The sequence below is a fragment of the Rhineura floridana genome, chromosome 12 (genome assembly GCF_030035675.1).
Source record: "Rhineura floridana isolate rRhiFlo1 chromosome 12, rRhiFlo1.hap2, whole genome shotgun sequence".
NCBI lineage: Eukaryota > Metazoa > Chordata > Lepidosauria > Squamata > Rhineuridae > Rhineura > Rhineura floridana.
The window spans coordinates 8305117-8332958 of record NC_084491.1 but is presented as its reverse complement, the minus strand read 5'-3'; the positions used below and the strand labels follow the sequence as shown (position 1 = coordinate 8332958).

At 42.4% G+C, this 27842-nt stretch overlaps 1 protein-coding gene across 2 annotated transcripts; it reads right to left on the bottom strand.

Moving 5' to 3' along the window:
• Positions 1-288: 288 nt before the first annotated feature.
• On the bottom strand, positions 289-23374 carry VDAC3 (voltage dependent anion channel 3). Of its 2 annotated transcripts, XM_061592396.1 has the most exons (10): positions 23224-23374; positions 15908-16031; positions 14824-14895; positions 14178-14227; positions 6859-7011; positions 5934-5986; positions 5407-5634; positions 2847-2997; positions 1731-1788; positions 289-818 (listed from the first exon to the last, which is right to left on the bottom strand). In XM_061592396.1, the coding sequence occupies exons 2-10, from the start codon at positions 15933-15935 to the stop codon at positions 727-729; spliced, it is 885 nt and encodes a 294-aa protein (XP_061448380.1). In that variant the 5' UTR covers positions 15936-16031; positions 23224-23374; the 3' UTR covers positions 289-726. The 2 variants fall into 2 exon arrangements, with proteins under 2 accessions (XP_061448380.1, XP_061448381.1); XM_061592397.1 differs by lacking the exon at positions 15908-16031.
• Positions 23375-27842: the final 4468 nt, after the last annotated feature.

The following is a 27842-nucleotide window of genomic DNA, read 5'->3' as shown; positions in this document are numbered from 1 at the left end:
TCAGCACAGGCCAGTCTACAATGCAAGCAAGAAGAACAGTCATCTGGTTCTCTTCCATCTACTGAAGAGAATGAACATTCACAGTAACACCCATATCCCTCTCTAGTTGCCTAGTGTTGAGTTTGCTTTTGTACCTGTCTAGGAGAGCAGTGTGCTCTATGTACAGCTACCCCCAAGCACATATGACAGCAAGAATTTAATATAACCCTAACCCCTTTCATTTCCTGGTTGTAGCTTAGTCTCTAGCTTTAAACTTGTGTGCTAATCAGGCAGTAACCATACAAGGAATAAGTTCCAAATGCGATCTTGATTTATTTCCACTTTGATGCAAAACCAAAGCTTTCACTACAGCACAGAGACCAATTTTACAAAAGGTCATGAGGTGTAGGACATGCAGGATGTGATGTAGTAACACAGAAGGATGGGGAGTTATTTCCTTTCACCAGATGCTATGCTATCTTCTGAGGAACACATTTTAAAGAAACTGAGGAACTGAACTGAAATGTAGCACAACCATTACAACTTCCATGCATGCCTTCAAGTATTTCCCTTCGTGGTGGGTTTGCACTCTCCAGACTTCAATGTTTGGGGTTACAACAATTCTTTGGAAGAATATCAAGTTCACACTTTTTGAAGTTTCACAGAAGAGTTTAAGGCCAGAACATGTGGGGTTTGTTTTCTCCTTCATCTTCCAAATAAAGATCTAATACTTCATTAAAACCTACATTAAGCTTCCAGCTCAAATCCCAGCCCAATTTTATGGCCGCCAGTACTGAAATTCTTGCCATCAACCAGAGCAGAGAGAGTCAACTTCACACCTGGGAGAAACACAGTGCCGTTATTAAAAGAATACAGCAGATCATCAGCCAATCAGGGAAAATGTGCAGCACTGAGAGAACCAGAGTATGGCAGGTTTCAATTATAAGGAATTCTTTGGAAGGCTAAGGTGTTTTGCTGGGATGTCTCAGACAAGCTAGTCCCTCTGGATGTGCTCTGGCTCAGCCACATTAACTTCCCCTTGTTATTATTTTTGCTTTTTGGGGCAGGATTTCCTCAGGACATGATTACTAACTACTAGTAGGGCAGTGCACATTGTTCTCTACAGCAGTCGTTCCCAAACATTCCCCCCCCCACAAAGCATTAGAGAATGGCTGAGGGTCTTGGTGAACCACTTAATGATTGTTCTGCCTGTTGCAGCAGTTGTTACACACCGTGTTAGATGTGGAATGATTTTTAATTGTATTTTTATTTCCTCTTTTATTTGTTATACAGCATGTTATTGTATTACAATTTGCATTCCATACAAATCTAATTGCAATATAGGAAAATACAATGTAAAAATAAAGGAAGCAACAAACATACAATTAAAAATAAATATGAATATTTAATGCAGACATCCCACGGACCGCAGTTTGGGAAACCCTGCTCTGCAGAGTTCTGAAATCCCACCCTTGTGACCCCTGGAAATATCACTGGACCATTCTGAGATTTCAATAGGCACTGGCCACACACGTTCAAACCTATCACCAATAGCCAGAAAGACTAGAAGTTTGGTTTAAAAAACCCCACCAGATTCTGTATTCAACACAAAAATCCCATGGTTCTACAGATTATGTAGAGCCCATCTTGTTTTCCCTAAATTTGCTTTTCTTCTGTTACAGCCACCTATTTTTGTCTACAGCCGTGATCAAAACTAAGTTATGCATTCAATACATTCACAGTTTACATACCAGGTCGTAAGGTCTGAGTGTAGCCAAGTCCAATAAGGCTGGCATTATTGACTTTGGCCTAGAAAGAAAAAAAAGGAATAATCAATAGAGATACCAGTTTTCACTTTCCTTCCTGAGAAAGCACTTATGAAGAGTCAGCAGACTTCTAGAACTAGATCTATAAGCACAGAGATGGAGAAGGTTAGTAATAACTAGCCAGCAATTGCCAAGTGTTCGCTACAGGTCTTTTAAGTATGTCTTCACTGGTCCTGGGTGAGGTAATGGTACCCACAGTAAAGGAAGCATGAATCTAATTGCCCTCAAGCATCAACGTAAGCAATAAAACATGCTCCTGTGTGTTGTATGAAGAAGAATTTGACCATATCGCATCTAACATAGCCAACATTACCTTGAAGGAAATAAGACTGGATGTTAAACAAAGGTCAAGATGCTCATGTAAAAAACTCTTCTCAGAACACAGAAAGGCTTTGTTCTCATTGAGAGGATAGACCTGAGCCTTCACTCTGCAGGTGGAGACTCATGACTGAACGCTCCTCCATACAAAGCAGTTGCCTGCAAACAGAAAACTAGACTTGACCTGGGAAAAAGTTCAAACCCTTCTCCCAGATGACATCTTCTAGTCTTTTATGTGGAAGAAATTTGGAAAAGAGAAGCATTCCATAAGAGCACTCCGTCCACCTGCCATATGAAGCTCTTATGGTTTACATCCTGAGTGAGAACTAAGCAAGAGATGTCAACACATAGGATTGATGCCATTGCCAATTGCATCAATCTCACAAACAGTGCAAGGTGTGTTCTTACTTCCCCCCCCAAGTTGATTCTACACAGACAATTCAGTTAGCGCATAAGAAACTAAGAGGATGCATTTTTAAAAGATAATGGTGATAATTGAAACTTGCACTTGACAACTCGCAGTACACACTAAATTGCTCCTTATAGGGTTCATCCTAGAATCACAAGGCAAAGGTTAACACAGCACTTTTGTGTTCATGACGATTGCTCCAAAGAAACCTGAGGCACACAGCCAAGAGGCAAGGAAAACAGGAAGACGCTACACATTCAACTTCAAATTACCAGCACGTTTATAACATACTGGGAAGATGGAAAAACTCTTACCGAGACAGAAGCTTTATCATCCAGCTGGTACTTGGTGGCAATGCCAAACCGCGTGTTATTACTGCCAGCAGTCCAAGCAAGACTTACAGATGTTTCAACCTTGTTATTAACCTTCTGATAGATGGAGCCACCAAATTCAGTGCCATCATTCCTGTTTGTAAGAGATCACATGAAGATTCCATTTTGCTTCTCCAGAAAAGTGTTCCACCTCACTTCCACCAGTTGCAAATATTGTCTCTCTCCTCTTCACCCCTACCCCTAGTCTTAGTCTACCTTTTATGGATTCACAGAGGCAGATAACAAAATTGAATATGGCTGAATCCATAGATTCCTTTCTTGTCCTGACATTCTTCTATTTTAACAGAAGTATTCAAGTCAGATTTAGGTGGATATATGAATATGCACCCATTATCAGCTGGAAAAGGGAGAGATTTGGAATAGTCACAGAAGTACATAAATGGACTTTTTTCCCAGCTGTATCCAGAGAGGGAAGCATTTCCTGATATAAAGTAGAAAGACCAAACTTAAGCTAAAATGCACCTTTATAAACCACACTGTGAGTGAATAAAGTTTGAAATAAGTCATTCCAAAGGAGAAGGGCTTCCGTGTATGACATTCATCCTGCCTTTCTTCCATCATGAAACTGGAGGAGAGGGTTCTCAGGCAGTCTCCCATCCAGATAGCAACCAGACCCAGATTTCCTTAGCTTCATCCTGGTAGCTGCATTATGTGCCTTTGTGATGAAACATGCCTTGCTCCATGCAACTAAGGAACTGCCCCAATGCTACAATAAGGTGACACCTGGGAAACCAAGAGTAGTTTGGCACTGTTTGGCAGTGGTTCCGTTCCTTCCTCTCCGGTAGGTACCAAAGAATAGCATTGGAGGAGGAGGTTTCGGATCTCTGGCCTCTCACTTGGGTTCCATCCTCTCCCCGATGCTGTTTAACATCTATATAAAGCCGCTGGGGGCAATCATCAGGAGATTTGGGCTGCAGTGTCATCAATATGCAGATGACACGCAGCTCTATCTCTCATTTAAATCTTCACCAAGGTTGGCTGTTGAAACCATGTCCAAATGTCTGGAGGCAGTGAGTGGCTGGATGGGAAGGAATAGGCTGAAGCTGAACCCAGACAAGACCGAGGTACTGTTTGTGGGTGACAAGGGAAGGTTGGGGGATGTGGATCTTGTGCTTAATGGGGTACAATTGCCCCTGAAAGAACAGGTCCGCAGCCTGGGGGTCATTCTTGACTCCCAGATGTCCATGGAGCCTCAAATCTCGGCTGTAAGCCGGACGGCGCTGTATCAACTCCATCTGATACGGTGGCTGCGCCCCTACCTCCCCAATCATCTGCTCCCAGCAGTAGTGCATGCCCTGGTCACCTCTCGCCTAGACTACTGTAATGCGCTCTACGTGGGGTTACCCTTGAAAACGGTCCGGAAGTTGCAGCTGGTACAGAATGCGGCGGCTCGTCTGATTAAAGGTAGCCGCCGACAAGATCACATCACTCCTGTATTGAAGGAGTTGCACTGGCTACCGGTTGCTTACCGAACCCAATTCAAGGTGTTGGCTTTGACCTTTAAAACCCTATACGGTTTTGGACCAATCTATCTGAAGGAGCGCCTCCAACATCGTCAGGGATGCCGCTCAACAAGATCAGCCTCAGAAGACCTTCTCTCGATCTCACCAGTTAAAATGGCCAGACTGGTGAGGCCCAGAGAGAGGGCTTTTTCAATAGTGGCCCCCACCCTTTGGAATTCTCTCCCAAATGATCTCCGTCATGCCCCTTCTTTGATGAGCTTCCGCCAGACCCTGAAGATATGGCTCTTCAGGAAGGCTTTTGGGATGGCCTAGGCTTTTACTGTTGTTTTTAAATTTTAATGTTTAATGTATTGTTTATTCTGTACGTCGCCCAGAGTGGTTGGTGAACCAGCCAGATGGGCGACTAATAAATTCAACAACAACAACAACAACAACAATAATAGTTCAGCTATGCAATCATCTTTCCTCTTTAATAAGTTCCTGGATCCTAGCAAATGCCCTAGGTCCTAGGATATAAACAGAGACTAAGTCTTGTGCTCTTTCAGGAAAACTGCTACAAGCAGTCAGCCAAGACTGTGCTTGCAAGCTTTAACATTGGAATCACCTTCAATATATCCTCTTTCAGTTTCAGGTACACTTTTAATCTATGTTAGTAAAAAGCTGATATTCTGTATTTTATTGCTGTGAAATTTTAAAATGGGTGTTGGTTTTCTTGTATTGTTTCATTTATCTTATGTACTTCTGTCCTGGGACCTTTTGGTGAAGGGTAATATATAAATACAATTAAATGAATACATTTCCGAAGTAAAGTTTCCCATGAAAAAAATATTATGGTTACAACTATTTGCCAAAGTCTCAAGAAATGGATGGCTACCAAAAAAACCACCTCTGGATCTATTTCCGAGGGGGGGGGGCGCCCAAGATGTTATCGTTCTTTCAGCCTGAAATCAGCATCTTACCAAGGTCTGAGACTGCAGCTACCAGTACAATCTGGTCCCCAGCCACAGAGAAATACTTACACGTTCGTGTGCAGCTGGAAGTCTGCTGCCTTGTATCCCAATGCAAAATTATTCTGTGATAGTTTGGACTTGGCTGTGTCAAAAGCCATCTGATAGCCAGCAAGCCAACCTTCATAGCCCAAAACAGCCCAGCCATGGATGGTTGGTCCAGCGAGGTCAATGTCAACATTACAACCTATGTTGAGATACTCCCGTTTATAGGACGTCTTCAACTTCCCACTCTTCTTCCTGGAGAGGAAGAAAAAGTAAGGAATCAAGTTTAATTCCACCTGTAACCTGCATCAGGTATTTCTAACATTAAACTTAAATCTTTAGTAGAAAATGGGTGATGAAATACCCCTGCATGCTACCTGATGTTATAAAATCATTCCAATTCAACTGTCATCATTTTAATATATTTATTTAAAGATAGCCTTAAGAAAAAGTATGGGAAAGCACCTCTTAGGGAAGCGAGTGGCTCCAGTGCAGCAGGCTGCATGTGGAATGCACCCAGCTAAAGGCAGCCCTTTCAAGGGAGGAATACTTACCCTGTGTTTGGTACGAACATGGTTTCAAGGGTCAGCTTCAGCCCCTCAGCCAACTGAACAGGAAAAAAGGGAAACATCATTTGTTCCTTCAAAATAAATTAACGCTGGGGGGTAAAGAAAGGCCGGGGAAGGAACTGGCAATCCCACCCCATATATACGGTCTGCCTAGTAAAAGTCGCAAGACGTCACCCTAAGAGTCGGAAACGACTTGCGCTATAACTGCGGGGACACCTTTACCTTTTTTATGCTTTATTAGCATTACTGTCATATTTGCTTCCTACTTTAACAGCCTCTAAGCAGCATTTTTTGTTCTATTTAATTAAGGTAAAGAGATCCAACTTTTCAAGTATTATAGTCTTTGAAAGCCAGGCTCCGTTCCTATTACCTCCCTATTTAGGGACACCTTCAGTTGCATGCAATTCAGGAACTGGTTCCTGAATTGCATGAAGTTGAAGAATTCTCACACACTGTTTGTCTCAAACACCTAACTAGGAGCTCAAGTCATTGTGGGTTTTGTATACGTAAATTCAATGGCACACTAATTATGTCTTTAACTCAACATTCACAAAATAAAACCTAGGACTGATCTTTGATGGGTCATAAAGCAACCTCACTATCTGAAAGTTCAGAGCCTATTCAAGAACACTCATATCCCCACCCTTCAGAGGTTAGGTGGTTGGTAAGTGGTGAGAGGACCTTTACAGTGATGGTGCTTACCTGTGGAATATTCTCACATGGTATAAAATCATTTTATATTACCACCAACCACAAACTCCAAATTCCTTCCCCTGCCCCCAAAATTTCCCCACAAATAAACACCTGCTTTAACCTGGATTATACACAATTCATTCCTCCCCCATTAAGCTCCTCATAATTTCTTCCAGTTTACCTGCTATGCTGAAGTCACAATGCCACTTCCTCTTACCTTATCCTCGATGGACAGTTCCGTCCCCAAGGTGTTGTCAGTGTTCCATTTCTGGGTGAACGTAAGTCCATAGTCCTTGAACTTATATTTGGTCTCTAGGCTGCCTGAGGCTTTGCCTGTGTCTGTGTTGGAGGAACCAGTGGTGATAAATTCCTGTGAACATACCACATTGAAATTAAAATACAATAATATTAAAATTAATATGCAATTCCAGCAAATCATGCAAGCTTTAGTTCTACCTACACAATATGGTTTACATTCACCATGCCACATTTATTCACATAATGACTGTATTTCTAACTTCTCCTTTCTGAGGTCTGGACCTGATGATGCAACACCAAATGTTTCAAAAGGTACAAACCATTCCATGATATTGGGCACTTGCCACAGATCTTGCTATCTACAACCACCTGAGACGTTCACTGAAGAGTTTTATGATATCAGTTTCAATCTTTCATGATCAATACCCTGATCTACTTCCAAATATTCTTTTAACTAATCAACATGTGTGCATAAAAGAATTACATTTTAGAAAACATAACGCACAGCATACAACACAGAAGTTCTGTTACACTAGGCTAATACTTCTTCAGACATGTTGCAAGACTCATGAGCCTCATGCCTAGAACAGCTGGAAAAGAACTACTAGAAACACGCCAGATTTGTTTTGTCAGTAAGGCCATATGCCCCCAAATGCTGCCCCCCCCTCGCCTGGGCTACAACATCACAAGTGAAGCCAGCTGGGAGAAATCACTGCAAGAAGAAAGCGAGGGGGGAAAGGTCTGGTCAAGCAGTTCCTTGCACACAGGAAGCTGGAGCATATAGAGGAGTCCCACTGGTATATCACAGCACCCACAAAAGCTCAGGATGATGGGCAACAAGTATAACAATATCTACACCAGCAGTTCTCAGACTTTTCCCCCTGTGGGCTGCTTGAAAACTGTTGGGCATCTCAGTGGCCCACTGAATTTTCTTTTTGTTCTGCAAATCAAAGCACATAACTCATACTTGAGTAACTATAGTCCTGCCTAACATGATGGAAGTGCTCCTGGGTTAAACATTAAGAAAGTAAACCATATTGTTTTTTCTTTAACATGGGCATCACCACTGAAATCAATTATGAAAGTTACACACCCAAAGACAGGCTGTTGAGAAGGGCCCATTTAACTAGCAAACATTTAGGGAAAATCAGTAGACTGCAATAGTGCCATATTGTGAAACTCACTGGCCTTAAGACAGGGCCTTGTTAGCCTATGTAATAATGGCCTCTGTCAAAAACAATTAAGCCTGTGGAATATGTTCCCCAGTGAGGTCCACCTGGAGCCTCCATTCTTTTTTGGCACCAAGTAAAGACTTGTCTCTTTACCCAGGCATTTGTTAGACCAAGATGTTTGCATTAGTGTGCTTGAGGGTGGTCATTTTATTATTTTATTTTATGGTGCGATATATTTATCTTGGTTTTTAACAATGTAATAAGTTATTTGGGAACCTTCAGCAACTAATATAACTAAGCGAGGAGGAGGAGGAGAAATTGTAGTCCAGGGTCAAATACAAAGATTCTTAAGGCATGATGGCTATGCTCTGCCTCAACAGGCAAGCAGGGTGCTTCCAATTACCCGCTGCTGGAAACCGCAGGAGGGGACAGTGTTCTTTGCACTTAGGTCCTGCTTGTGGGTTTCCCACGGGCATCAGGTTGGCCACTGTGAGAACAGAATGTTGGACTAGATGGGCCTTTGGCCTGATTAGCAGGCTTTTCTGATGTTCTTACCACTTGAATGGGGCTTGCAGGTCAGTTTAAGAATCTCTGGTCTATATTATTTATTTGGGAGCATTTATAAACCACTTAATATTTTAAAAATATCCCTAGTCTTGCAAGTCAGTCCAACAAAGTTACTAGCCCACAGGAATTCCTTCTAGCCTGCTTGCATACAATATGCCTTTGTTGGCCATTTAGGGCATAAGACATACACAGCCACCAATCAGCTTTTGTGGCCCCCTATAGTCTGTTTTTACATGTCACAGGCAAGTAGCTAACAATAAAGCTTATAAATAGCCAACTCTCTCATCTAAAGTTACGAGTAAGTGGGCAGAACCAATCTTTCCAAGTTATTTTTGTACAGCAATTAGCATGTAAATGCTAGATGTAATATTGCCTTAAGCACTGTACAGTTTCACACACACAACACACAAGTGCCTGGTAACGGCTTACAAGCTAAACAGAAACAGAAACAACTGCAAAAGGAAAAGAGGAAGGAAATTCTAGCTCAGAAAACTGATTCAGCTGCAAAAGCAGCTTTCTCCTAGCCTAAGGAAGATGTGACATCATGCACACTTTCATAATACTTTAAAAAACATGTTTTAAATAATTGTCAGCTAGAAATAATTCTTTGTTCCTCTTTAAAAGGCTGAACTGACATCAATGGAGGAAAAACTCATTCTTCGACTTTCTTGCTAGGCAGAAAGAAAAGAAAATCTTGCTAGCATATGATCAGATCAGAAGAGAGGATTTTCCTGGCAGCTGCCACAAGATATGAGTGGAGAGAGCAACAGTGCACATAACATATGCTATTTATCATCTTACAACTGTGATATGCAGAGCTGTGATAGTTGCTTAGACCTCAAATATACAGAGTGTTCGAAGGCTTTGCTAAACCTGCTTCTGGCTTGATATTTTAGCTCACCACCTACAGGTACGATTATTTATTTATTTATTTATTTAATTTGTGTCCCGCCCTTCCTCCCAGCAGGAGCCCAGGGCGGCAAACAAAGCACTAAAAACACTTTAAAACATCATAAAAACGAGTCTTAAAATACATTAAGACAAAACAGCGTTAAAAACATTTTTAAAATTTTAAAAAGGGCTAAAAACATTATTAAAAAACATATTAAGCAATTCTGACACAGACACAGACTAGGATAGCTCTCAACTTAAAAGGCTTGTTGAAAAAGAAAAGGCAGGAGAATGCTTTATAATTCAAAGTTTTTGTGACATCAAACAGATTGAAAAGGAAGGCCGTAGCAGCATGGGGAACTTCAGCCTTGACGTATAGAAAAAGGTACCCAGAGCAAAAATACCTGCACATGAATCCATCCAGGTTAAAAATAGGGAAACTACAAGGACTGTGCAATTTACAGAAATAGATTTTACACAACTGAGCAGGAACTGGAATGGTGATGGACAAGGAACAAAAGACTTTGTGAAGGAACAGAGTGCCAAGGAAGGCAATGAAGCGCCAAGCACCACACTAAAAACCCTTCACAAGACTCCCTGCATTTTGAACCTTTAGAAGATGCTGCCTGCATACTTTCATGCTTCTCAGAAAACATGCGAACCAGCAGCTAAAAAAAGTTAACACCCCAGGCATTCTCAAGAACTTGAATCCCATGCTAGGGATTCCACCCTAAGCAATATAGATACACATAAGAAGCCCTGCCAGAAAGCAGCGACAAATGGCTGCAACTTCCAGGTCTCCATCCTAAAATAGGCTTTTGGAGCAAATTATATATTTATTTATTTGATTTATATCCCGCCCTTCCTGTCAGCAGGAGCCCAGGGTGGCAAACAACAGCACTAAAAACACTCTAAAACATCATAAAAACAGACTTTAAAATATATTACAAAACATCTTTAAAAACATTTTTTAAAAAAAGCTTTAAAAATCTTTTTTTTAAAAAGCTTTAAAAACATATTAAAAAGGAATTCCAACACAGACGCAGACTGGGATAAGGTCTCTACTTAAAAGGCTTGCTGGAAGAGAAAGGTCTTCAGTAGGTGCCGAAAAGATAACAGAGATGATGCCTGTTTAATATTTAAGGGAAGGGAATTCTAAAATGTGGGTGCCACAACAGTAAAGATCCGCTTCCTATATTGTGTGGAATGGATCTCCTGATATGATATCTGTAGGAGGCCCTCATCTGCAGAGCGCAGTAATCGACTGGGTATATAAATGGCAAGAAGATTTTTCAGGTATCCTGATCCCAAGATGAATAAAAGCCGAACAGTGGCTTTTAATACAGCTTTTAACACACAAACTAAACCCTGGAATAAGTAATAGATGTTTCCAAGAACATGAAAAGCACCTTCCTCTCCTCTCCACATGCAACATTTGGGGGACAACAGCTGTCAAACCTTGAGCACCCAACACCTCTCTTCCGAGAAGGGGTGGCAAACCTTTTTCAGCCCAAGGGCCTCATTCCATATTGGTTACCCTCTGGGGCCCACAACCAGCACACAAACACAGACTCACATTTCCCCACTTCAGCAACGTGGCTTAAAGAAAACATTTCAGCTTTTGTCAAGCCTAATTGCTGGAGAGAGAACAGGGTAATCTTCCACAGAGATGCCCCCCTCCCAACGCAGAAATTCAGTTTGAAAACAACTTCCACTGGAACCCAGAAAGCTGTTTCAAACCCAGTTGTGGCTTGGGGGAGCCTTTTTCTGCCGGAAGGCTACAGTCCACAGGAGAGGGTTAACCGTTCCTCTGCAGCTACTGACTCCAAGATGAGGCTTTTTTTAAGCCTAACACATGAGCAGGGGGACAGAACAAGAAGGAACACTGTAGACTGCATGAAGAGGTCCTCACGAGCCACCAGTTCCCCACCACATTTTAGAGATATAATCACCAAATGATACTAAGTGATCATACTGCTATCTCCAATTCTTCTGACAATTCGTCCAAATGCTGCTGGGTAATGCAGCCATACACAATGCAACACGTAGCTTCTGATTACCACATTTGTTTAACCCTTAGAATGGATTAGGAACGGCACTGGGTCACAGTCCAAGTACACAAACCCTAAGGAAAGGCATACAACAAGAAAGCGAATACATGGTTCTCTTACCAGCTGAACAAACATCCAAACAACAGTGTTGCATGGAAAAAGGAAAAGACATGTTAGAAGTTAATGTCTTTAATACATGACACCAGTAAGGGTGGATCAATCCAAGTATCCATAGTGCCACTTCCATTTGCAGAGTCAGATTAATGTCACAGTTACAGCTTTAAACTCCTTCAAATGATCACTTCCATTGTAATTACCCAGAACATGGCAGACACGTGGACAGCTCATTTGCTATTAAGCCAAAAGACTTTCTGCACAGTTGATGAACAGCTGCTCTATGTGATGTCCAGCACTCAGGAGTAGTAGTAATAATAATAATAATAATAATAATAATAATAATAATAATAATAATAATAATAATAATAATAATAATAATAGTAATAATAATAAACTTTATTTCTACCCCGCCCTTTTCCCAATAGGACTCAGAGCGGCTTACAACTAAAAACAACACACCATTAATACAAAGTATACAATTAAAAATAGAATTAAACTTTGAGAAAAATTAAAACCCATAAAATATACGTTAAAAACAGCAGACAATTTAAAATAATAAGACCATATAATGTAGTCACCAATCCTAGGACACTTAATCCTAGTCGTTCTCTATCCCAAATGCCCGTTGAAATAAAACAGTCTTTACTTGTCGCCAGAAGGACGGCAAGGAGGGAGCTAATCGTACCTCACTCGGAAGGGAGTTCCACAACCTAGGGGCGGCCACTGAAAAGGCCCTCTCTCGTGTCCGTGTCATATGTACTTGCGAAGGTGTGGGGAGCACAAGAAGGGCCTCACCTGAAGATCTCAAATTCCGGACAGATTCATGTAGGGAGATACGATCTGCCAAATAGCCTGGACCTGAGTCATATAGGGCTTTGTAGGTCAAAACCAGCACTTTGAATTGTGACCGGAAACAAATTGGCAGCCAGTGGAGCTGTTGTAACAGGGGGGTTGTATGGTCCCTGTAACCAGCCCCGGTTAGCACTCTGCCTGCAGCTCTTTGTACCAATTTAAGTTTCTGAGCAGTCTTCAAAGGCAGCCCCACGTAGATCGCGTTACAGTAGTCTAAGCGGGATGTAACCAAGGCATGCATCACCCTAGTCAGATCAGGCAGCTCCAGGAACGGGCGCAGCTGGCGCACCAGTTTTAATTGGGCAAATACGCTCCTGGAAACAGCAGTAATCTGGGCCTCCAAATTCAAAGCTGAGTCCAGGAGTACACCCAAACTGTGAACCTGAGACTTCAGGGGGAGTGCGACCCCATCCAGCACCGGTTGAATCCCTATTCCCTGATCTGCCCTCCGACTGACCAGGAGCACCTCTGTTTTATCAGGATTTAATCCCAACTTGTTTGCCCTCATCCAGTCCATCACTGATGCCAGACACTGGTTAAGGACCTGTACGGCTTCCTTGGCTTCAGGTGGAAAAGAGAAATAGAGTTGAGTGTCATCAGCATACTGATGGCACCAAACCCCAAAACCCCGGACAACCTCTCCCAGCGGTTTCATGTAGATGTTAAATAACATGGGGGACAAAACTGAACCCTGAGGGACCCCATAGGTCAATGGCCAGGGGGTCAAGCAGGAGTCCCCCAGTACCACCTTCTGGGTTCGGTCCTCCAGGAAGGACTGGAGCCACTGTAACACAGTGCCCCCAAGTCCCATCTCGGCAAGGCGGCCCAGGATACCATGATCGATGGTATCGAAAGCCGCTGAGAGGTCCAGCAGAACCAACAGAGACACACTCCCCCTGTCCAGTTCTCTGCGTAGGTCATCCACCAAGGTGACCAAAGCCGTCTCTGTCCCATAGCCAGGCCTGAAACCAGATTGAAATGGATCCAGATAATCCGTATCATCAAGGAATCTCTGGAGTTGGGCGACCACCACACGCTCTATTATCTTGCTTAAAAATGGAATATTGGAGACTGGCCGGTAGTTACCTAGTAAAGAGGGATCCAGGGAGGGCTTTTTCAGCAGTGGTCTTATAATTGCCTCCTTTAAGCATGATGGAATTCTGCCTTGTTGTAGAGAGGCATTAACTACTCCCCTGACCCAATCGACCAGTCCCCCTCTGGTACTTCTAATGAGCCAGGAAGGGCAAGGGTCCAGTACACAAGTGGTGGCACGCACCGCTCCAAGGATCTTTTCCACATCCTCGGGCAAAACAAGTTGAAAAGAATCCATTTTAATTGGACAAACAGGTGCCAAAGTTACATCCTCAGAGACTGTATCAATTTTAGCGTCCAAGTCAGAGCGAATCTGAGCGACTTTGTCTGCAAAGTAGAGTAGAGCCTCAAAACACCAAAGCTAATATTGTCTAGAGAGATGGGCAAGTACAAACCTTTGGGACTCTCCAAACTTACAGGGGAAGCAGAAATTATGAAAGGTAAAGTGTGTGCAGTGACTATTCCAGTGCCATGGACGTAGTATTAGTGCTCCACAAGCTTGCTTGTTACAACAATTCAAAGTGTTCATTACTTACCACTCCGCTGGAAGACTTGGTCTTCAACTCTAACTTGACCATTCCAAACCCTGAAATTGCCAAAACACCAGTTTCTTATTCACACAACAGATGAACGAGAACAAAACCAAGTCATAACAAAGAGGATACTCATGCCTGAGACAGATGCATGTGACCATATCCAATAAAGAGAGAAAGACAGACCAGATCAGCCCATTTTGCCTTTAGGAAGCTGCACTAGGGTTTTACTGTAGTTGCCACCCAAGAAACCTGATTCAAAACTAATGAAAATAAATGATGCCACTTCTCTAAGGTATTCATCACAGCAAAAGCTAAGATAGGGGCACAAATTGGCTAGGCTACTGTGAGATTTTCCTCAATTTTGAGATCTGAAAACAGTATTTTTAAATGGCACATTGCTTGCTGTTGATGATTGCTATTACATTCTCTTTATTTTTCACAACCCTTGATGTCTAGAAATATATCTTTCTGTGAAGTTGTGAAAATGCTCAATACTTTAACAAGGTCTCACAAGCCCCATGTTACCGACTGGTAAAATGAACACATGAATACAAAGATGCCACTCTTAACATGCCTAGAGACCTTGAGCAACAGATTTAACAAATATCAGCAAAGCACTAGCATTTGTTACCATTGCTCTACTCACCATATCCTTTGTTGAATACATCCCTGGCAGATTTCCCCAGGTCGCAGTACGATGGTGGGATAGCCATGGGGTCTAAAAGAAGTAAGATAACAGTTCAAATTTGGAAATAACTGACCATCTCTTCACACATATGAACACCATCTCAGCATTCAACTTGCATCTTCCTTCCCTACTATCCGGAATTTTTTCAAGCCAAAGCACTTTGATGGAAAAGACTACATCCCATTAATGGAGTACCACTCTAGTGATATATTCCTTCCACAGCACACTCTGATAAACCAAAGGCCCCTTTCTCTTCTTTATGGCTCCAACAGTAACAGAATAGCTCCTTTGTGTCAAGAACTTCTTCAACCATAAGAGCCTTTGATCTAAATCTATCTTGGCTTTTCCCCCCCACAGGAAATCTCCCGGCCTGTGGAAAGCCTCAAGTCTTTTTACAGCAATGCTGAACTCCACTAATGGTGCTGTGTTGCCTTCTTACTTTGAGAAACAGCTTTGTTGCATTATTCCAAACTCTACACGTTGGAAGACACTGTCTTAAGGTAATAAATTTATTGGCAAAAACGAAATTGGCTGGACTCTACAGCGGGAGATTTTGACCTCTTTGGCTGTACAGAGAAACACAGCCATACAGTAGCTATCTTGCTACACTCAAGTTTCTATTTGTATTTTCTCCTAAAGCCTAGCAGGAGTTCTTCTGAACCTTGGTCAAGAAGAAACCTATTTTTGCCACATTCAGCTTCCAATGTCACATCTTAGAACAGGAGCAGGGACCCTTTCACCCTCCAGATGTTTCTGAACTACAATTCCCATCACCCTTGGCCATTGGCCATGCCCGCTGGAGCTGATGGAAGTTGCAGTTCAGCAACACCTGGATGCCCAAAGGTTCCCCACAACAGCTTTAGAAGATAGCACAGCTCAAATGCAGAAGTGTTTGCAAGACACTGACATGCAGGATATCAGTAAACCAGTTATGTGCTGCTGAAGAGCACACCTCTTGCCAGTCAACAAGTCGTCTTAGAATACTTAAGTTTCTAAAATTTTCCTTTTATATCTGAACTTCCATAATAATACATATAGATACCTGAGGCTCTAGGTGTACAGCTGAACATGGTTGCAGACTTCTTATTTCACAATTTAGCTCCTAAATCATTTACTTCTCAACGTGAACCTACAGAAGGACTCTCCTCTAGCTCTTTTATATACACCTGTCAAATATGGGGGGGGGGAAACGTATGCATCATTAGAGATCAAATCTATCACTTACAATAGAAAACCTACAACAATGCTAGCTTTCCGCACGAAGTATCTCAAGGAATCTCTATTTTTAAAAATGTATATTTAATATTCTCAAAACGGTATGCCACTGTTCCCCAATTTAGATTTAATTAGAAGTGTAATTACAGCATTGCTGAAATAAAAAAAACCATACATCTATGCCAGGGTAAAATAGTGACTACTGTGTTAGACCAGGGAGGCATGGGTCCAAATTCTTGCTGAGCCACAGAGCCTCTGGGTGACCACAGCTCAGTAATAAACTCATAGGCTAACCCTATTCTCATAGGATTCTTGCAAGATAAGAGAAGAAGGGAACACATACACTACTCTAGACAATTTGGAGAAAGGGCTGTGGTGTTTTATAAAGTAAACACACTCACTATGCTTTTCTATCAGCCTGATTCTTTGCATATCTATTTGCCCGTCCCATCAAGATCAGTGGAACTTTTTCTGAAGTAATTCCATAGGATTCCAGCCTTATGCTCAGCATATCTACTTGTGCTTGCTAGCAACTACCAAATTCTTAACAGCGCTCTCAGATCATGAGAGTTCAATACCAGCATGCTGGAAGGTACTAAATGTGGAGTCTTGCAGCCTTCTGCAAGAATTCTTGGCTAATCACGTTCTCAGAAATCTTTGAGTATATTCCACCCCACTTAAATTTGGCACATGAGATTATTGATTGAAATGTAATGTATATCCTGAACCATCGAAGGAGGCACCCCAAATGCATCGCAGACAAATAGGGAAACCCTCGAAGTGTAAGTAACACGCTGCTATCTCATCAGTGTAATCAGTTTTATACACCAATGAGATAGCAGCATGTTACTTGCACAATTTGCCCTTAACAAAGGGTTTTTTGATACCCAAAATGCGTTGGGCTGCAATAAACAATTACCACTTTTATTTTTGGCTGGTTCCTGGCTCGACACTTCGAGGGTTTCCCTCCTCTTTGTCTGCAAAACTTTTTTAACACACAAATACAGTCAATTAATACCACCACCATATTGGCTTAACTCCCAAATAAGATTCTGAAGAGAAAGAGCCACTTCATGTAAGATCACACACACACGGTTATAGGAAGCATGTATGTGCATGGTGTGGGGGATGGGGACAGGGGAGATCATGTATGCTGTCATGTGCACATGCACTGGGAAAGTGTTCAGAAGTGTTGCTTTCCAAATGTACGCATAAATAATACATGACACGCTTGCTACTTTCCTACATTCACATCAGATGTACATGAGGAGGCCCTTACCCTTGTGTCAGTCACAACAATTTTTCCCTTTGAACACAGAGATAGCATGACACCTAGACAAAAATCCTGGAGCAGTCCTGGCATAAGGACAGGGAAGGAAAAGTCACATGGTTTCAGGTAGTTAATTTTCTTGTTGAGAATTTTAAAAAACTGTAGGGAGGTTTGTAATAAGAACAGCAGAATGACTACTGATCAACTATGATGTTATTGAAACATACTTCCATATGGGAAAATATTTGCCAACCACAGAGGCCCCTAAGCTAGGGGTGAAGGGAAGTTCTCTGCCTGCAGTCAACTCCTGCAGTTACTAGCAGAAATGCATTCTGATTTCACCTGCTCAATTCCTATCCCAGATTTGCCATTCATCCAGGCAAGTCAATTCTTTTTATAATGCAGACCCACTAAAAAGCAGAGATCCAACCTAAGCCTTATTATTCTCTTTATCTAATTCATTCAACAATAAATGATTGTTTCAAGAGCATTTAAGATAACGTATTACTAAGAAAGAATATTTTAGAAGCAACTCAAAAATACAAACTCTCAATCTAGGGAGTTAAGGTCATATAGCACTTGCTCAGATCTGTGATAATTTTGTTGTTGTCTGTTCCAGGGGTTCTCAAATTTTCTATCCCAGAGCCTACTTGAGAGAGCTAAGAGTTACTGAGGCCCATCAGTCAGAAAATAATGGTGCAAGGGAAGAGCTAATAACAAGATTGAGGTGGAGATTGGCATAACCAATAGCCAGTTCCTGCCATCGTTTTCTACTGATATCCATTCTCTTTGGATATTGCTAAATTCTTTGCCACTCTGATTTCCTCGCAGCAGGGAGTTCCACAGTTCATAAGAAGAGCCTGCTGGATCAGGCCAGTGGCTCATCTAGTCCGGCATCCTGTTCTCACAGTGGCCAACCAGATGCCCATGGGAACCCTGTAAGCAGGACCTGAGTGCAAGAGCACTGTGCCCTCCTGTGGCTTCTGGCAACTGGTTTTCAGAAGCACACTGCCTCTGACTATGGAGGCAGAGCATAGCCATCACTGCTAGTAGCCACTGACAGACTTATCCTCCATGAATTTTTCTAATCCTCTTTTAGAGCCATCCAAGTTAGTGGCCTTCACTGCCTCCTGTGGGAGCAAATTCCATTATCTAACTATGCGCTGGGCGAAGTAGCACTTCCTTTGGTCTGTCCTGAATCTTCCAACATTAAGCTTCAATGGGTGTTCATGAGTTCTAGCATTATGAGAGAGGGATAAAAACTTTTCTCTATCCACTTTCTCCATGTCATGCATAATTTTATACACTTCTATCATGTCACCTTTTACTCACCTTTTTTCTTGAAACTAAAAAGCCCCAAATGCTACAACCTTTCCTCATAGGGGTGTTGCTCCATTCCCTTGATCATTTTGGTTGCCCTTCTCTGAACCTTTTCCAGCTCTACAATATCCTTTTTGAGGTAAGGCAACCAGAATTGTACAGTGTTCTAAATGCATCTGCACCACAGATTTGCATAATGGCAGTATGATTGTTTTATTTTCAATACCTTTCCTAATGATCCCTAGCATGGAATTTACCCTTTTCACAGCCACCACACACTGGGTCGACATCTTCATCAGCTTTCCTCAGGCCAAGCCCAGACATTGGTTATGAGGGTATTATGACTCAGTCTCAGCGTTTCAGGTAGACTGTGTTGGAGATGGCTTTTTATTTCATATTTTCCCGTCTCCCTACATGCCTCCCATTTCTTTTCACTTAATTTGTACTTTAGTCCCCAACCCAGCTGCTGGGTTCTTTCATCCTTCCTTCCTGCTCTTTTTACATTCATTTCCTCCTACATCAGCTTCCTTCTCTATTCCCAGTTTATCATCATTACTCTTGGAGCTGCTCCTAGCATCTGTTCAACCAAAAGGCTACTGTATGACCAGCGTGTGGGCTGCTGTGCTGAGGCTGATCTGAAAGTGGGCTGAGGCCCACTGATGGTCCCTGGCCCACAGTTTAAGAAATGCTGATCTATACTAACTGATGCCTAAGACAAGGTCCTTGTCATCTTAATGGAAGACAAGAGAAAGAGAATACTTGCTGACATTTATACTCCCAAAGCAAAGACAAAGCCATTAATCACACTAGCCTTCTCTTCAATAACCCTTCCGTTTTGGAAAATCTTTGTACTGTGCATCAATCATTTCAGCCTAATATAATGTACCCACCCATCCACGCCACCAACAAGCCTCCCCAAGGAAAGATACCTACCTACTGTAAGCAATACGTATACATGATGGCATTGCACTTTGGGAATTATTTTGGACAAGAAACTAGAAGAATTTCTATTGTTGTAGACAGATACAGTATTCAAAGGTTAGATATTTCAAAGGCTTCAGATACAGTAATTAGGTTGTGATCACAAGGTCTAGTGTACAAGTCACTATGTTTGCTGGCCTCATAATAATCAGAAAGGTGGGATCAGCCACAGAACTTATGAATACTAAAATGAGATGGACTGAGTGCCACTCAAACTGGACAAGTACTCTCTCATCCCCAAAGAATACACTATAGGAGGATTGTATCTACACATTTCCTACAAGCCTTACAGAAGATTAACCAGGAAACACACCTGACTTCAACAAAGAGACATCACTGCCACAAGGATATGGCCCACTTCTGTTGTTATAAAATTAAGTACACACCCCTTCTTGGGTTCTTTGTTCCTCTGCCTCAATTAAGATAATAGTGTTTCCAATTCAGTAACAAAAAGATTAAGGAAATTAAATTTTTACTTTTGTCAGCATTCTTGACCTTACGGTATTAGATATTTTGAGGATAAGAGGCATCTGTACTCTAATTTATAGAAGACTAGAATACTAATTGATTGGTTTTTATAAGTATTTTCTTTCATCCATGATTTCAATTTTTAAAAAGCTTTTCAATTTGCAGTCCTCTCCACTTACAATACATGTGCTATTTCGAACAGCTTCCCCCATTTGTTGCTTTCCAGCTAAGTCAGAAGGAAAGAAGAAAGTTCTTGTAAGAAAGCACTGAGTTATGGGGAGGAGGTGCTCCACTTGATCCCCGGGAATATCACCTGGCTTAAACTTGCTACATCCCAGCTAGATCCACCAGAGTCAGAACAGGCTTAGCTTGCAAGTAAGTAGTTGATCAGGTGTAACTCCCAGCCAGTCCTTATTGATGCTCAGCCAGACTGCCATGGGCTCAGCCACTGAGATACTTGCCAATGTCACATGTTAAACTCGACATGGACTGGTTTTTCATACTCCAAAACTGCAGCTATAGCACAGCATTTCCAGACTTTGAGAGCAACTTGTGCCAATTTCAGCGCTGGAATCAACATACATACTTAGCATGTGGCTGCCCAACTGATCACGTACCATGACTAAGAGGAGCTGAAAGGCCAATTCAGCCTTTGCCAACCTGGAGCATTCCAGATGTTTTAGACTACCACCTTCATAATCCCCACACAGCACAGCCATGCTGTCTGGGTTTGATGGGAGCTGTAGTCCAAAACATCTGGAATGCTCCAGGTTGGCAAAGGCTGAGCTGAAGCATGATGCCCTCTTACAGCCCTCCACACAAGAGCCTTTAAAATAAGTACTGAAAATCACCCACCCATCCCTACTCCAGTCTATCTTGGGTATAGAAGAATCTGCCTCTTTGAGACAATAGCAAAACTTACTTTGATGTCTATAACTAGAGTGATGTAATCTCAGCACCCCTTGGCAAATCTTCCTCCCCCTCCAATGCTCCTATTACCTTGGCCACTCCTAGCTTTCACTATAGCCCGAGACCCACTTCTCTGAATCTCATACATTAGGGATAACATTTCAAATGAGTATGGGCACCGTTGGGATTTCTGAGGGGAAATCAAAGTAGCATGGGCAAAACCATACTACCCTTTCATTCCCAGTGGTAGTTCCCTCCTTGTAGTCTCTCTGCAAGGGCCGTAACCAAAATGACAATGAAGAAGAGGAAGAAAGTACGCGTGTGGCACATGCATGGCAGCTGGCCACACACAACTTCAAATATAAATATGTACACCTGTGCAAAAATGCGGGGAGCCCTTAGATGCAGTCTATCAGCAGATTCACAATAGTCCTAGAAGCCAGAAAAAATGGGGCAATGCCCATGCCCTCCACCAATACCACCATTGTGGAGTTACTATAAATTTCAAGAAGTGTCACTGAAAAGCCTTAGGGCCACAGCATTTCTTAGGGCAGTATCAGCATAGGAATTTCCCACCCTCTTAGCTCAGCACCAGAGCAGCAGTACCACCTTAAAGGAAAAAAAGTTACATACTCAGTTGCTGAGTTTCCAAGCTGCCCTGACATTTCAACATCTTTTTCCTGTGTGGACTGTGACACCTCTGATGCCTTTACAACAGCTGTGTGACTACCCACAATTTCCATGCAGCTATTGAGTATTGAATTAAAGGGAATTCTGTGTATACCCTAACTCTTCAGTTACTATTCCTCTGACAACACCAAGGCTTAATTTTTCACAAATTTTCTTCTGAGACAAGTTAAACACTGCTCACACCCACTCCCATAACCACCATGCTGTTGTGTCAGATCTATATTGGGAAGACCTTGCTTAAAAGTCCTGCTCAGACACAAATTTCCTTGGATGACCTTGCCAAAACAAAAGTACTGGGAGGGGGCAGAGAGAAGCCCTTCTATGTATAGGCTGTATGGAAGACTGGGACCCACATCATTATTATTAGCCACCTTCCTTACATACCCCACCCAACACTACCAGGCTGTCTAGAAACAGGCTACGTACTTCACACATGCACATTCACCACTCAATGACCAAAATACAAAATGTATAACCAAACATCACCATTTCAAGATTTATTTGCAAGTTCTCTCTGCATAAGATTTTAAAAAATCTACACTTTTCAAACAGAGGAGAGGGTAATACATTTTTAAACCAAACTACTGAACCTCAAGAAGCTCAGTGACAACTGCCAACAGCATGCAAGAGCCAACCATCTTTCACCGTGACTTTATTACCATGTATTCCCTTTCATGAAAAGATGAAGGGACCATAGCTCAAGCTTTGTATGCAGAAGGTCCTGGGTTCGATGCCTGGCATTTCCAGTGTAAAAAAATAAAAGATCAGGAAGCAGGTGATGTGAAAGACCTCTACCCACTAGAGGCTCTTGAGAGCTGCCACCAGTCAGAGTAGATCACATGGAACAAGATACATAAATAATCTGATCTGGCATAAGGCAATTTCCTACAGTCCCAAAAGCTCACCTTTCAACACAGAATTGATTACATTACATCTACATACACACATTTTAACCTCAGAACAACCCTGCGAGGTAGGGAAGGGTAGGCCAAGAGAAAGAGAGAGAACCCCAAAGCCACAGGCTGAACAGAGATTTGAAGCTGGCTCTCCCCAACCCACTACACCACCCACTGGTACCCAGTACCTCTCTGCTGCTGTGTAAAGCTCAGAGTGGCCTCACAGCTGCTCCCCAACACACACACAAATACATATACAATGCAACTCCCACCACACTTGCAGCTATGCCCCCCTCCCCTTGGACACCGCTTGTGATTGAGGCCTTGGAAACAGTCAACGGGGCAATGGAGGGATGGGGAGGGCTTGAAAGGATTGTGGGCGCTGACCAGCGACAAGGCCCTTACCCAACAATCCCAGGAAGAGGGAGAAAGGAAGGGGGAGCCCTTCCTAATAGCCCCCACCCCGACCAGGCCCAACCCTCTCCTCTCCTCTCGCCCTCCAGGCCCCGTAGCCTCAGGCCTCCACTACCACCCCTGTGAGGGCGGGGAAGGCGGTGCCCCGCTCCCCCAGGGCATAGCGGTAGGCGTGAGCCGCTTGTCTCGCCGCACCTCAAGGCCGCCGCTGCCGCCTCCGTCCGTCCGTCCCTCCTTGTCAAGCTGAAGGTCTCTCGCCACGCACCGCGCAGGCGTAACGCTCAAGGGCCTCGCTCTGGCCCCGCCTCCCCACTCCCGAGTCGGCCTCAAGGCGCACGCGCGGCACTCGTCTCCCCTCCCCCCCCTCCGTCACGGCGCAAGCGCACGGGCGCTCGCCAGTTCCTTCCCGGGTGAAATGGCACGTTTCCTTTCCCCGCCCTTTGTTTTAAGAGTTGCTCTTGGGGGTGGGGCAGGTTTGTTGGTGTGGTCGCGTGTGCTTATTGGTTCATGATATCGTTGTTGTCTTTAAGTAGTGTTTCATAATTATTCCGAAACTGCAGGTTTTTGGAAACTTCTAATAAAATTGATAATGGGGGGAAATAATTAGACATTTTAATAGGAATTGGTTATATTTAGAAATTATTTCTGTTCATTTGCTCTTTTTAAAAACGTGTCCACTGAGGAGGGGCTATACAGGACGTTAACTGTTATATTAACCAATGGGCATATGTTATTTCATAATAACTGATTGGAAATTGTGACTTTACCAGCTTGTTTTCTTAAACGTCCAATAAAATAGTAACGGGGCGAGGACAACGCTAAATTAATTCTACAACTCTAACCGTGTCTGCTCAGCAGTAATTCCTATTGAATTCAATAGGGCTTATTCCCAGGAAGTGAGGTCAAGATTACAGCTGTAAAGATTTATTGGGACTGTGCAGCAATCCTATACTGTTACGTGGGAGTAAATCCCACTGAATGCAGTAGGACTTACTTCAGAGTAAATATGCATAGGGCTGGGCTGCTCTTCTATGAACCCCCTGCAGAATTTTAAGAAAGAAATGCCAAAATGGGGGGGGGGGGGGCTAGATTGCAGACTAGCTCGCAGACTAGCTCACACAGAACTCGCCTTGATTAGTACAGGCACCATACTACCACAGACCTGAACTTACAAGATCTGAACAGGGTGGTTCATGACAGATGCTCTTGGAGGTCGCCGATTCATAGGGTCACCATAAGTCATGATCGACTTGAAGGCACATAACAACTGTCTCATGTATGCCATGTGCAGGTGGGTGGCTTTCCTAGTCCAATGGGAGGAGCGAATATTATCAATTTGAACTCAGGACCTGAGCTGCTTTGCCTGAATGGAACTCCCAACGCAACCCATGTAGTCATGGCAGCCTGAGTCCCAGGGCTGATGGATGTCTAATGGGGAATGTGTTCCTTTTCTGTCTGATGCTGTGGCCAAGGGCATGGAGAGCTAAAACATGGAGATTTCAAAGCGGGTTTATACTCTGAGGCATGTACTGTTCCCTTAACTCTAAGTACAACTGTTTTGCACCTGCATGTGGTTCTGTCCATATTTTTATTTTTGTTATATCATGACTATGATTATTCTCTAGGCATTGTACAGATATTTTTTTAAATGACAAAGGCCCTGCCTTGAGAAACATTCAATACAGGGGAAGAATGTGGATGGGAGAGGAGAAAAAGGGAATTCATACATTTTCCAATGTTTACCCCTCCTTGTCTCAGACACTCAAAGCAATTTACAGTAAATCATGAGTCACATCCACACCACTCAGAGAATCCTGGGAACTGTTGTTTGTTAAAAACATTACTGGGAATTGTAGTTCTGAGGGATAAACTAGTTCCCATGATTCTGTGGGGGAAACCATGTGCTTTAAATGTATGGTGTGGGTGTGACCTTGGGAAGAAGGCGTGTTGGATGGTTGGAAGTGAATTCATGTGCAGCCCAATTCCATCCTTCTTTTCTTTGAAGTAAGCCCCTATGTGTTCAGTGTCACCCATTCCCAAATGCATGTCCACATGAATGCCTCCTTAGTCTCCTTTTATACACAAGAATCAGCATCATAGATAGCCATAAATTCACAGGTTATTTGCACTCACTTCCCAAGCCCCAAGAACCTATGGCGGTGTGGGGCTGCTCTCCATATGTCAAGTTCAAGAAATAACTGTCAGTATGCACTCCCCTCCCTGCCTGCACTGTCGTGCTATGATCCTGGTCAGGTCCAAAGCTGAGGCTCCAAGAGCAAATGAGCTTGCGAAGAACTGGAGAGATTTTATGCAGAAGTACAGGAGGAAATTGATCACACACCAAAAGAAGTTATGATGATAATCATGGGAGACTGGAATGCAAAAGTGGGGAACAGAGAAGAACTAGAAATTGTGGAGAAATGGGGCTTAGAAGACAGAAAGGAAACAGGAGAAAGATTTACTGAATTCTGTGAAGCCAATGATTTGTTTCTTGCAAACACATTTTTTGAGCAACAGAAAAGACGACTGTACACGTGGACATCACCAGATGGTCAATATAGGAGTTAAATTGATTATATAATCAGTAGCAGAAGATGGAGAAGTTCCATACTTTCTGCAAAAACAAGACCAGGAGCAGACTGCAGTACAGGTCATGAACTGATCGTATCAAAAATCAGAGTAAAGCTAAAGAACAAAGCACTCATAATGCCAAAATATAATTTAAATAACATCCCAGAAGAATATAAAGATCAAATAAGGAACAGGTTTGGGGCTTTAAACTTAGTTGACAAAGTACCGGAAGAACTATGGACTGAAGTCAGAATCATTATCAGGGAAGAATGCAAAAAGACAATACCTCTTGTTAAAAAGAAAGACCTCAATGAATAAATAAAGAAACTCTTAAAATGGTTAGAGAGAGAAGGAAAGCAAAAGGAGATAGAAACACAGTCAGAACCCTAAATGTAACAATACAGCAACTAGTACGTAGTGACAAAGAACTAATAGTTATTGTATAGAAGTAAGAACAAGAGACCTATTCCAAAAGATTACAGAAATGAAAGGGAAATTTAAACCATGACTAGGGATGTTGAATAATCAACAGGGGAACATACTGACTGACCGAGATGAAATAAAAGGAAGATGAAAGCAATACACCAAAGAACTCTGTAAAAGAGATGCCAGGATGACAGATTCATTCACAGAGGAACCATATGACGAAGAACCAGAAATTTTAGAATGTGAGGTAAAAGCTGCTCTTAAAATACTTGGAAGAAACAAATCACCAGGAACAGATGGCATACCAATTGAGTTGCTACAAGCTACTGAGACTGAATCTGTTCAAAGTTTGACAAAAAATTGTCAAGAAATATGGAAAACTAAACAATGGCCCACAGACTGGAAGCGTTCAATATATATCCCAATTCCAAAGAAAGAAGATCCCAGGGAATGCAGTAATTATCGAACTATTGCCTTAATATCCCATGCAAGTAAAGTAACGCTCAAGATTCTACAACAGAGACTCTTACCGTATATGAAGTGAGAAATGCCAGACGTCCAAGCTGGATTTAGAAAGGGAAGAGGCACCAGAGATCGCAAACATACATTGGATAATGGAACGGACCAAGGAATTTCAGAAGAAAATCACCCTGTGCTTTATAGATTACAGCAAAGCCTTTGACTGTGAAGATCATGAAAAACTATGGAATGCTTTAAAATGGGGGTGCCACAGCATCAGATTGTCCTGATGTGCAACCTATACTCTGGACAAGAGGCTACTGTAAGGACAGAATATGGAGAAACCGAATGGTTCCCAATCGGAAAGGGTGTGAAACAGGGGTGTATCTTATCACCCTACTTGTTTAATCTGTATGCAGAACATATCATACGGAAAGCGGGATTGGACCAAGATGAAGGAGGTGTGAAAATTGGAGGGAGAAATATCAATAATTTAAGATATGCAGATGACTATACTACTAGCAGAAAACCAGTAATGATTTGAAACGAATGCTGATGAAAGTTAAAGAGGAAAGCACAAAAGCAGGACTACAGCTGAACGTCAAAAAGACTAATGACAGCAGAAGATTTATGTAACTTTAAAGTTGACAATGAGGACATTGAACTTGTCAAGGATTATCAATACCTCGGCACAATCATTAACCAAAATGGAGACAATAGTCAAGAAACCAGAAGAAGGCTAGGACTGGCGAGGGCAGCTAGAGAGAACTGGAAAGGTCCTCAAATGTAAAGATGTATCACTGAACACCAAAGTCAGGATCATTCAGACCATGGTATTCCTGATCTCTATATGGATGTGAAAGTTGAACAGTGAAAAAAGCGGGTAAGAGAAAAATCAACTCATTTGAAATGTGGTGTTGGAGAGCTTTGCGCATACCATGGACTGCAAAAGAGCCAAATAATTGGGTGTTAGAACAAATTAAACCAGAACTGTCACTAGATGCTAAAATGATGAAACTGAGGTTATCATACTTTGGACACATCATGAGAAGACATGATTCACTAGAAAAGACAATAATGCTGGTTAAAACAGAAGGGAGTGGAAAAAGAGGAAGACCCAGCAAGAGATGGATTGATTCCATAAAGGAAGCCACAGACCTGAACTTACAAGATCTGAGCAGGGTGGTTCATGACAGATGCTCTTGGAGGTCACTGATTCATAGGGTCGCCGTAAGTTGTAATCGACTTGAAGGCACATAACAAAAAGAATCCTTTTGAGCACTTCTTCTCAGCACCAGGGGGCAATGCAATGGTCTTCAAAAGGCAATGCCTCATTTACATGACCCAGTGCTCACCTG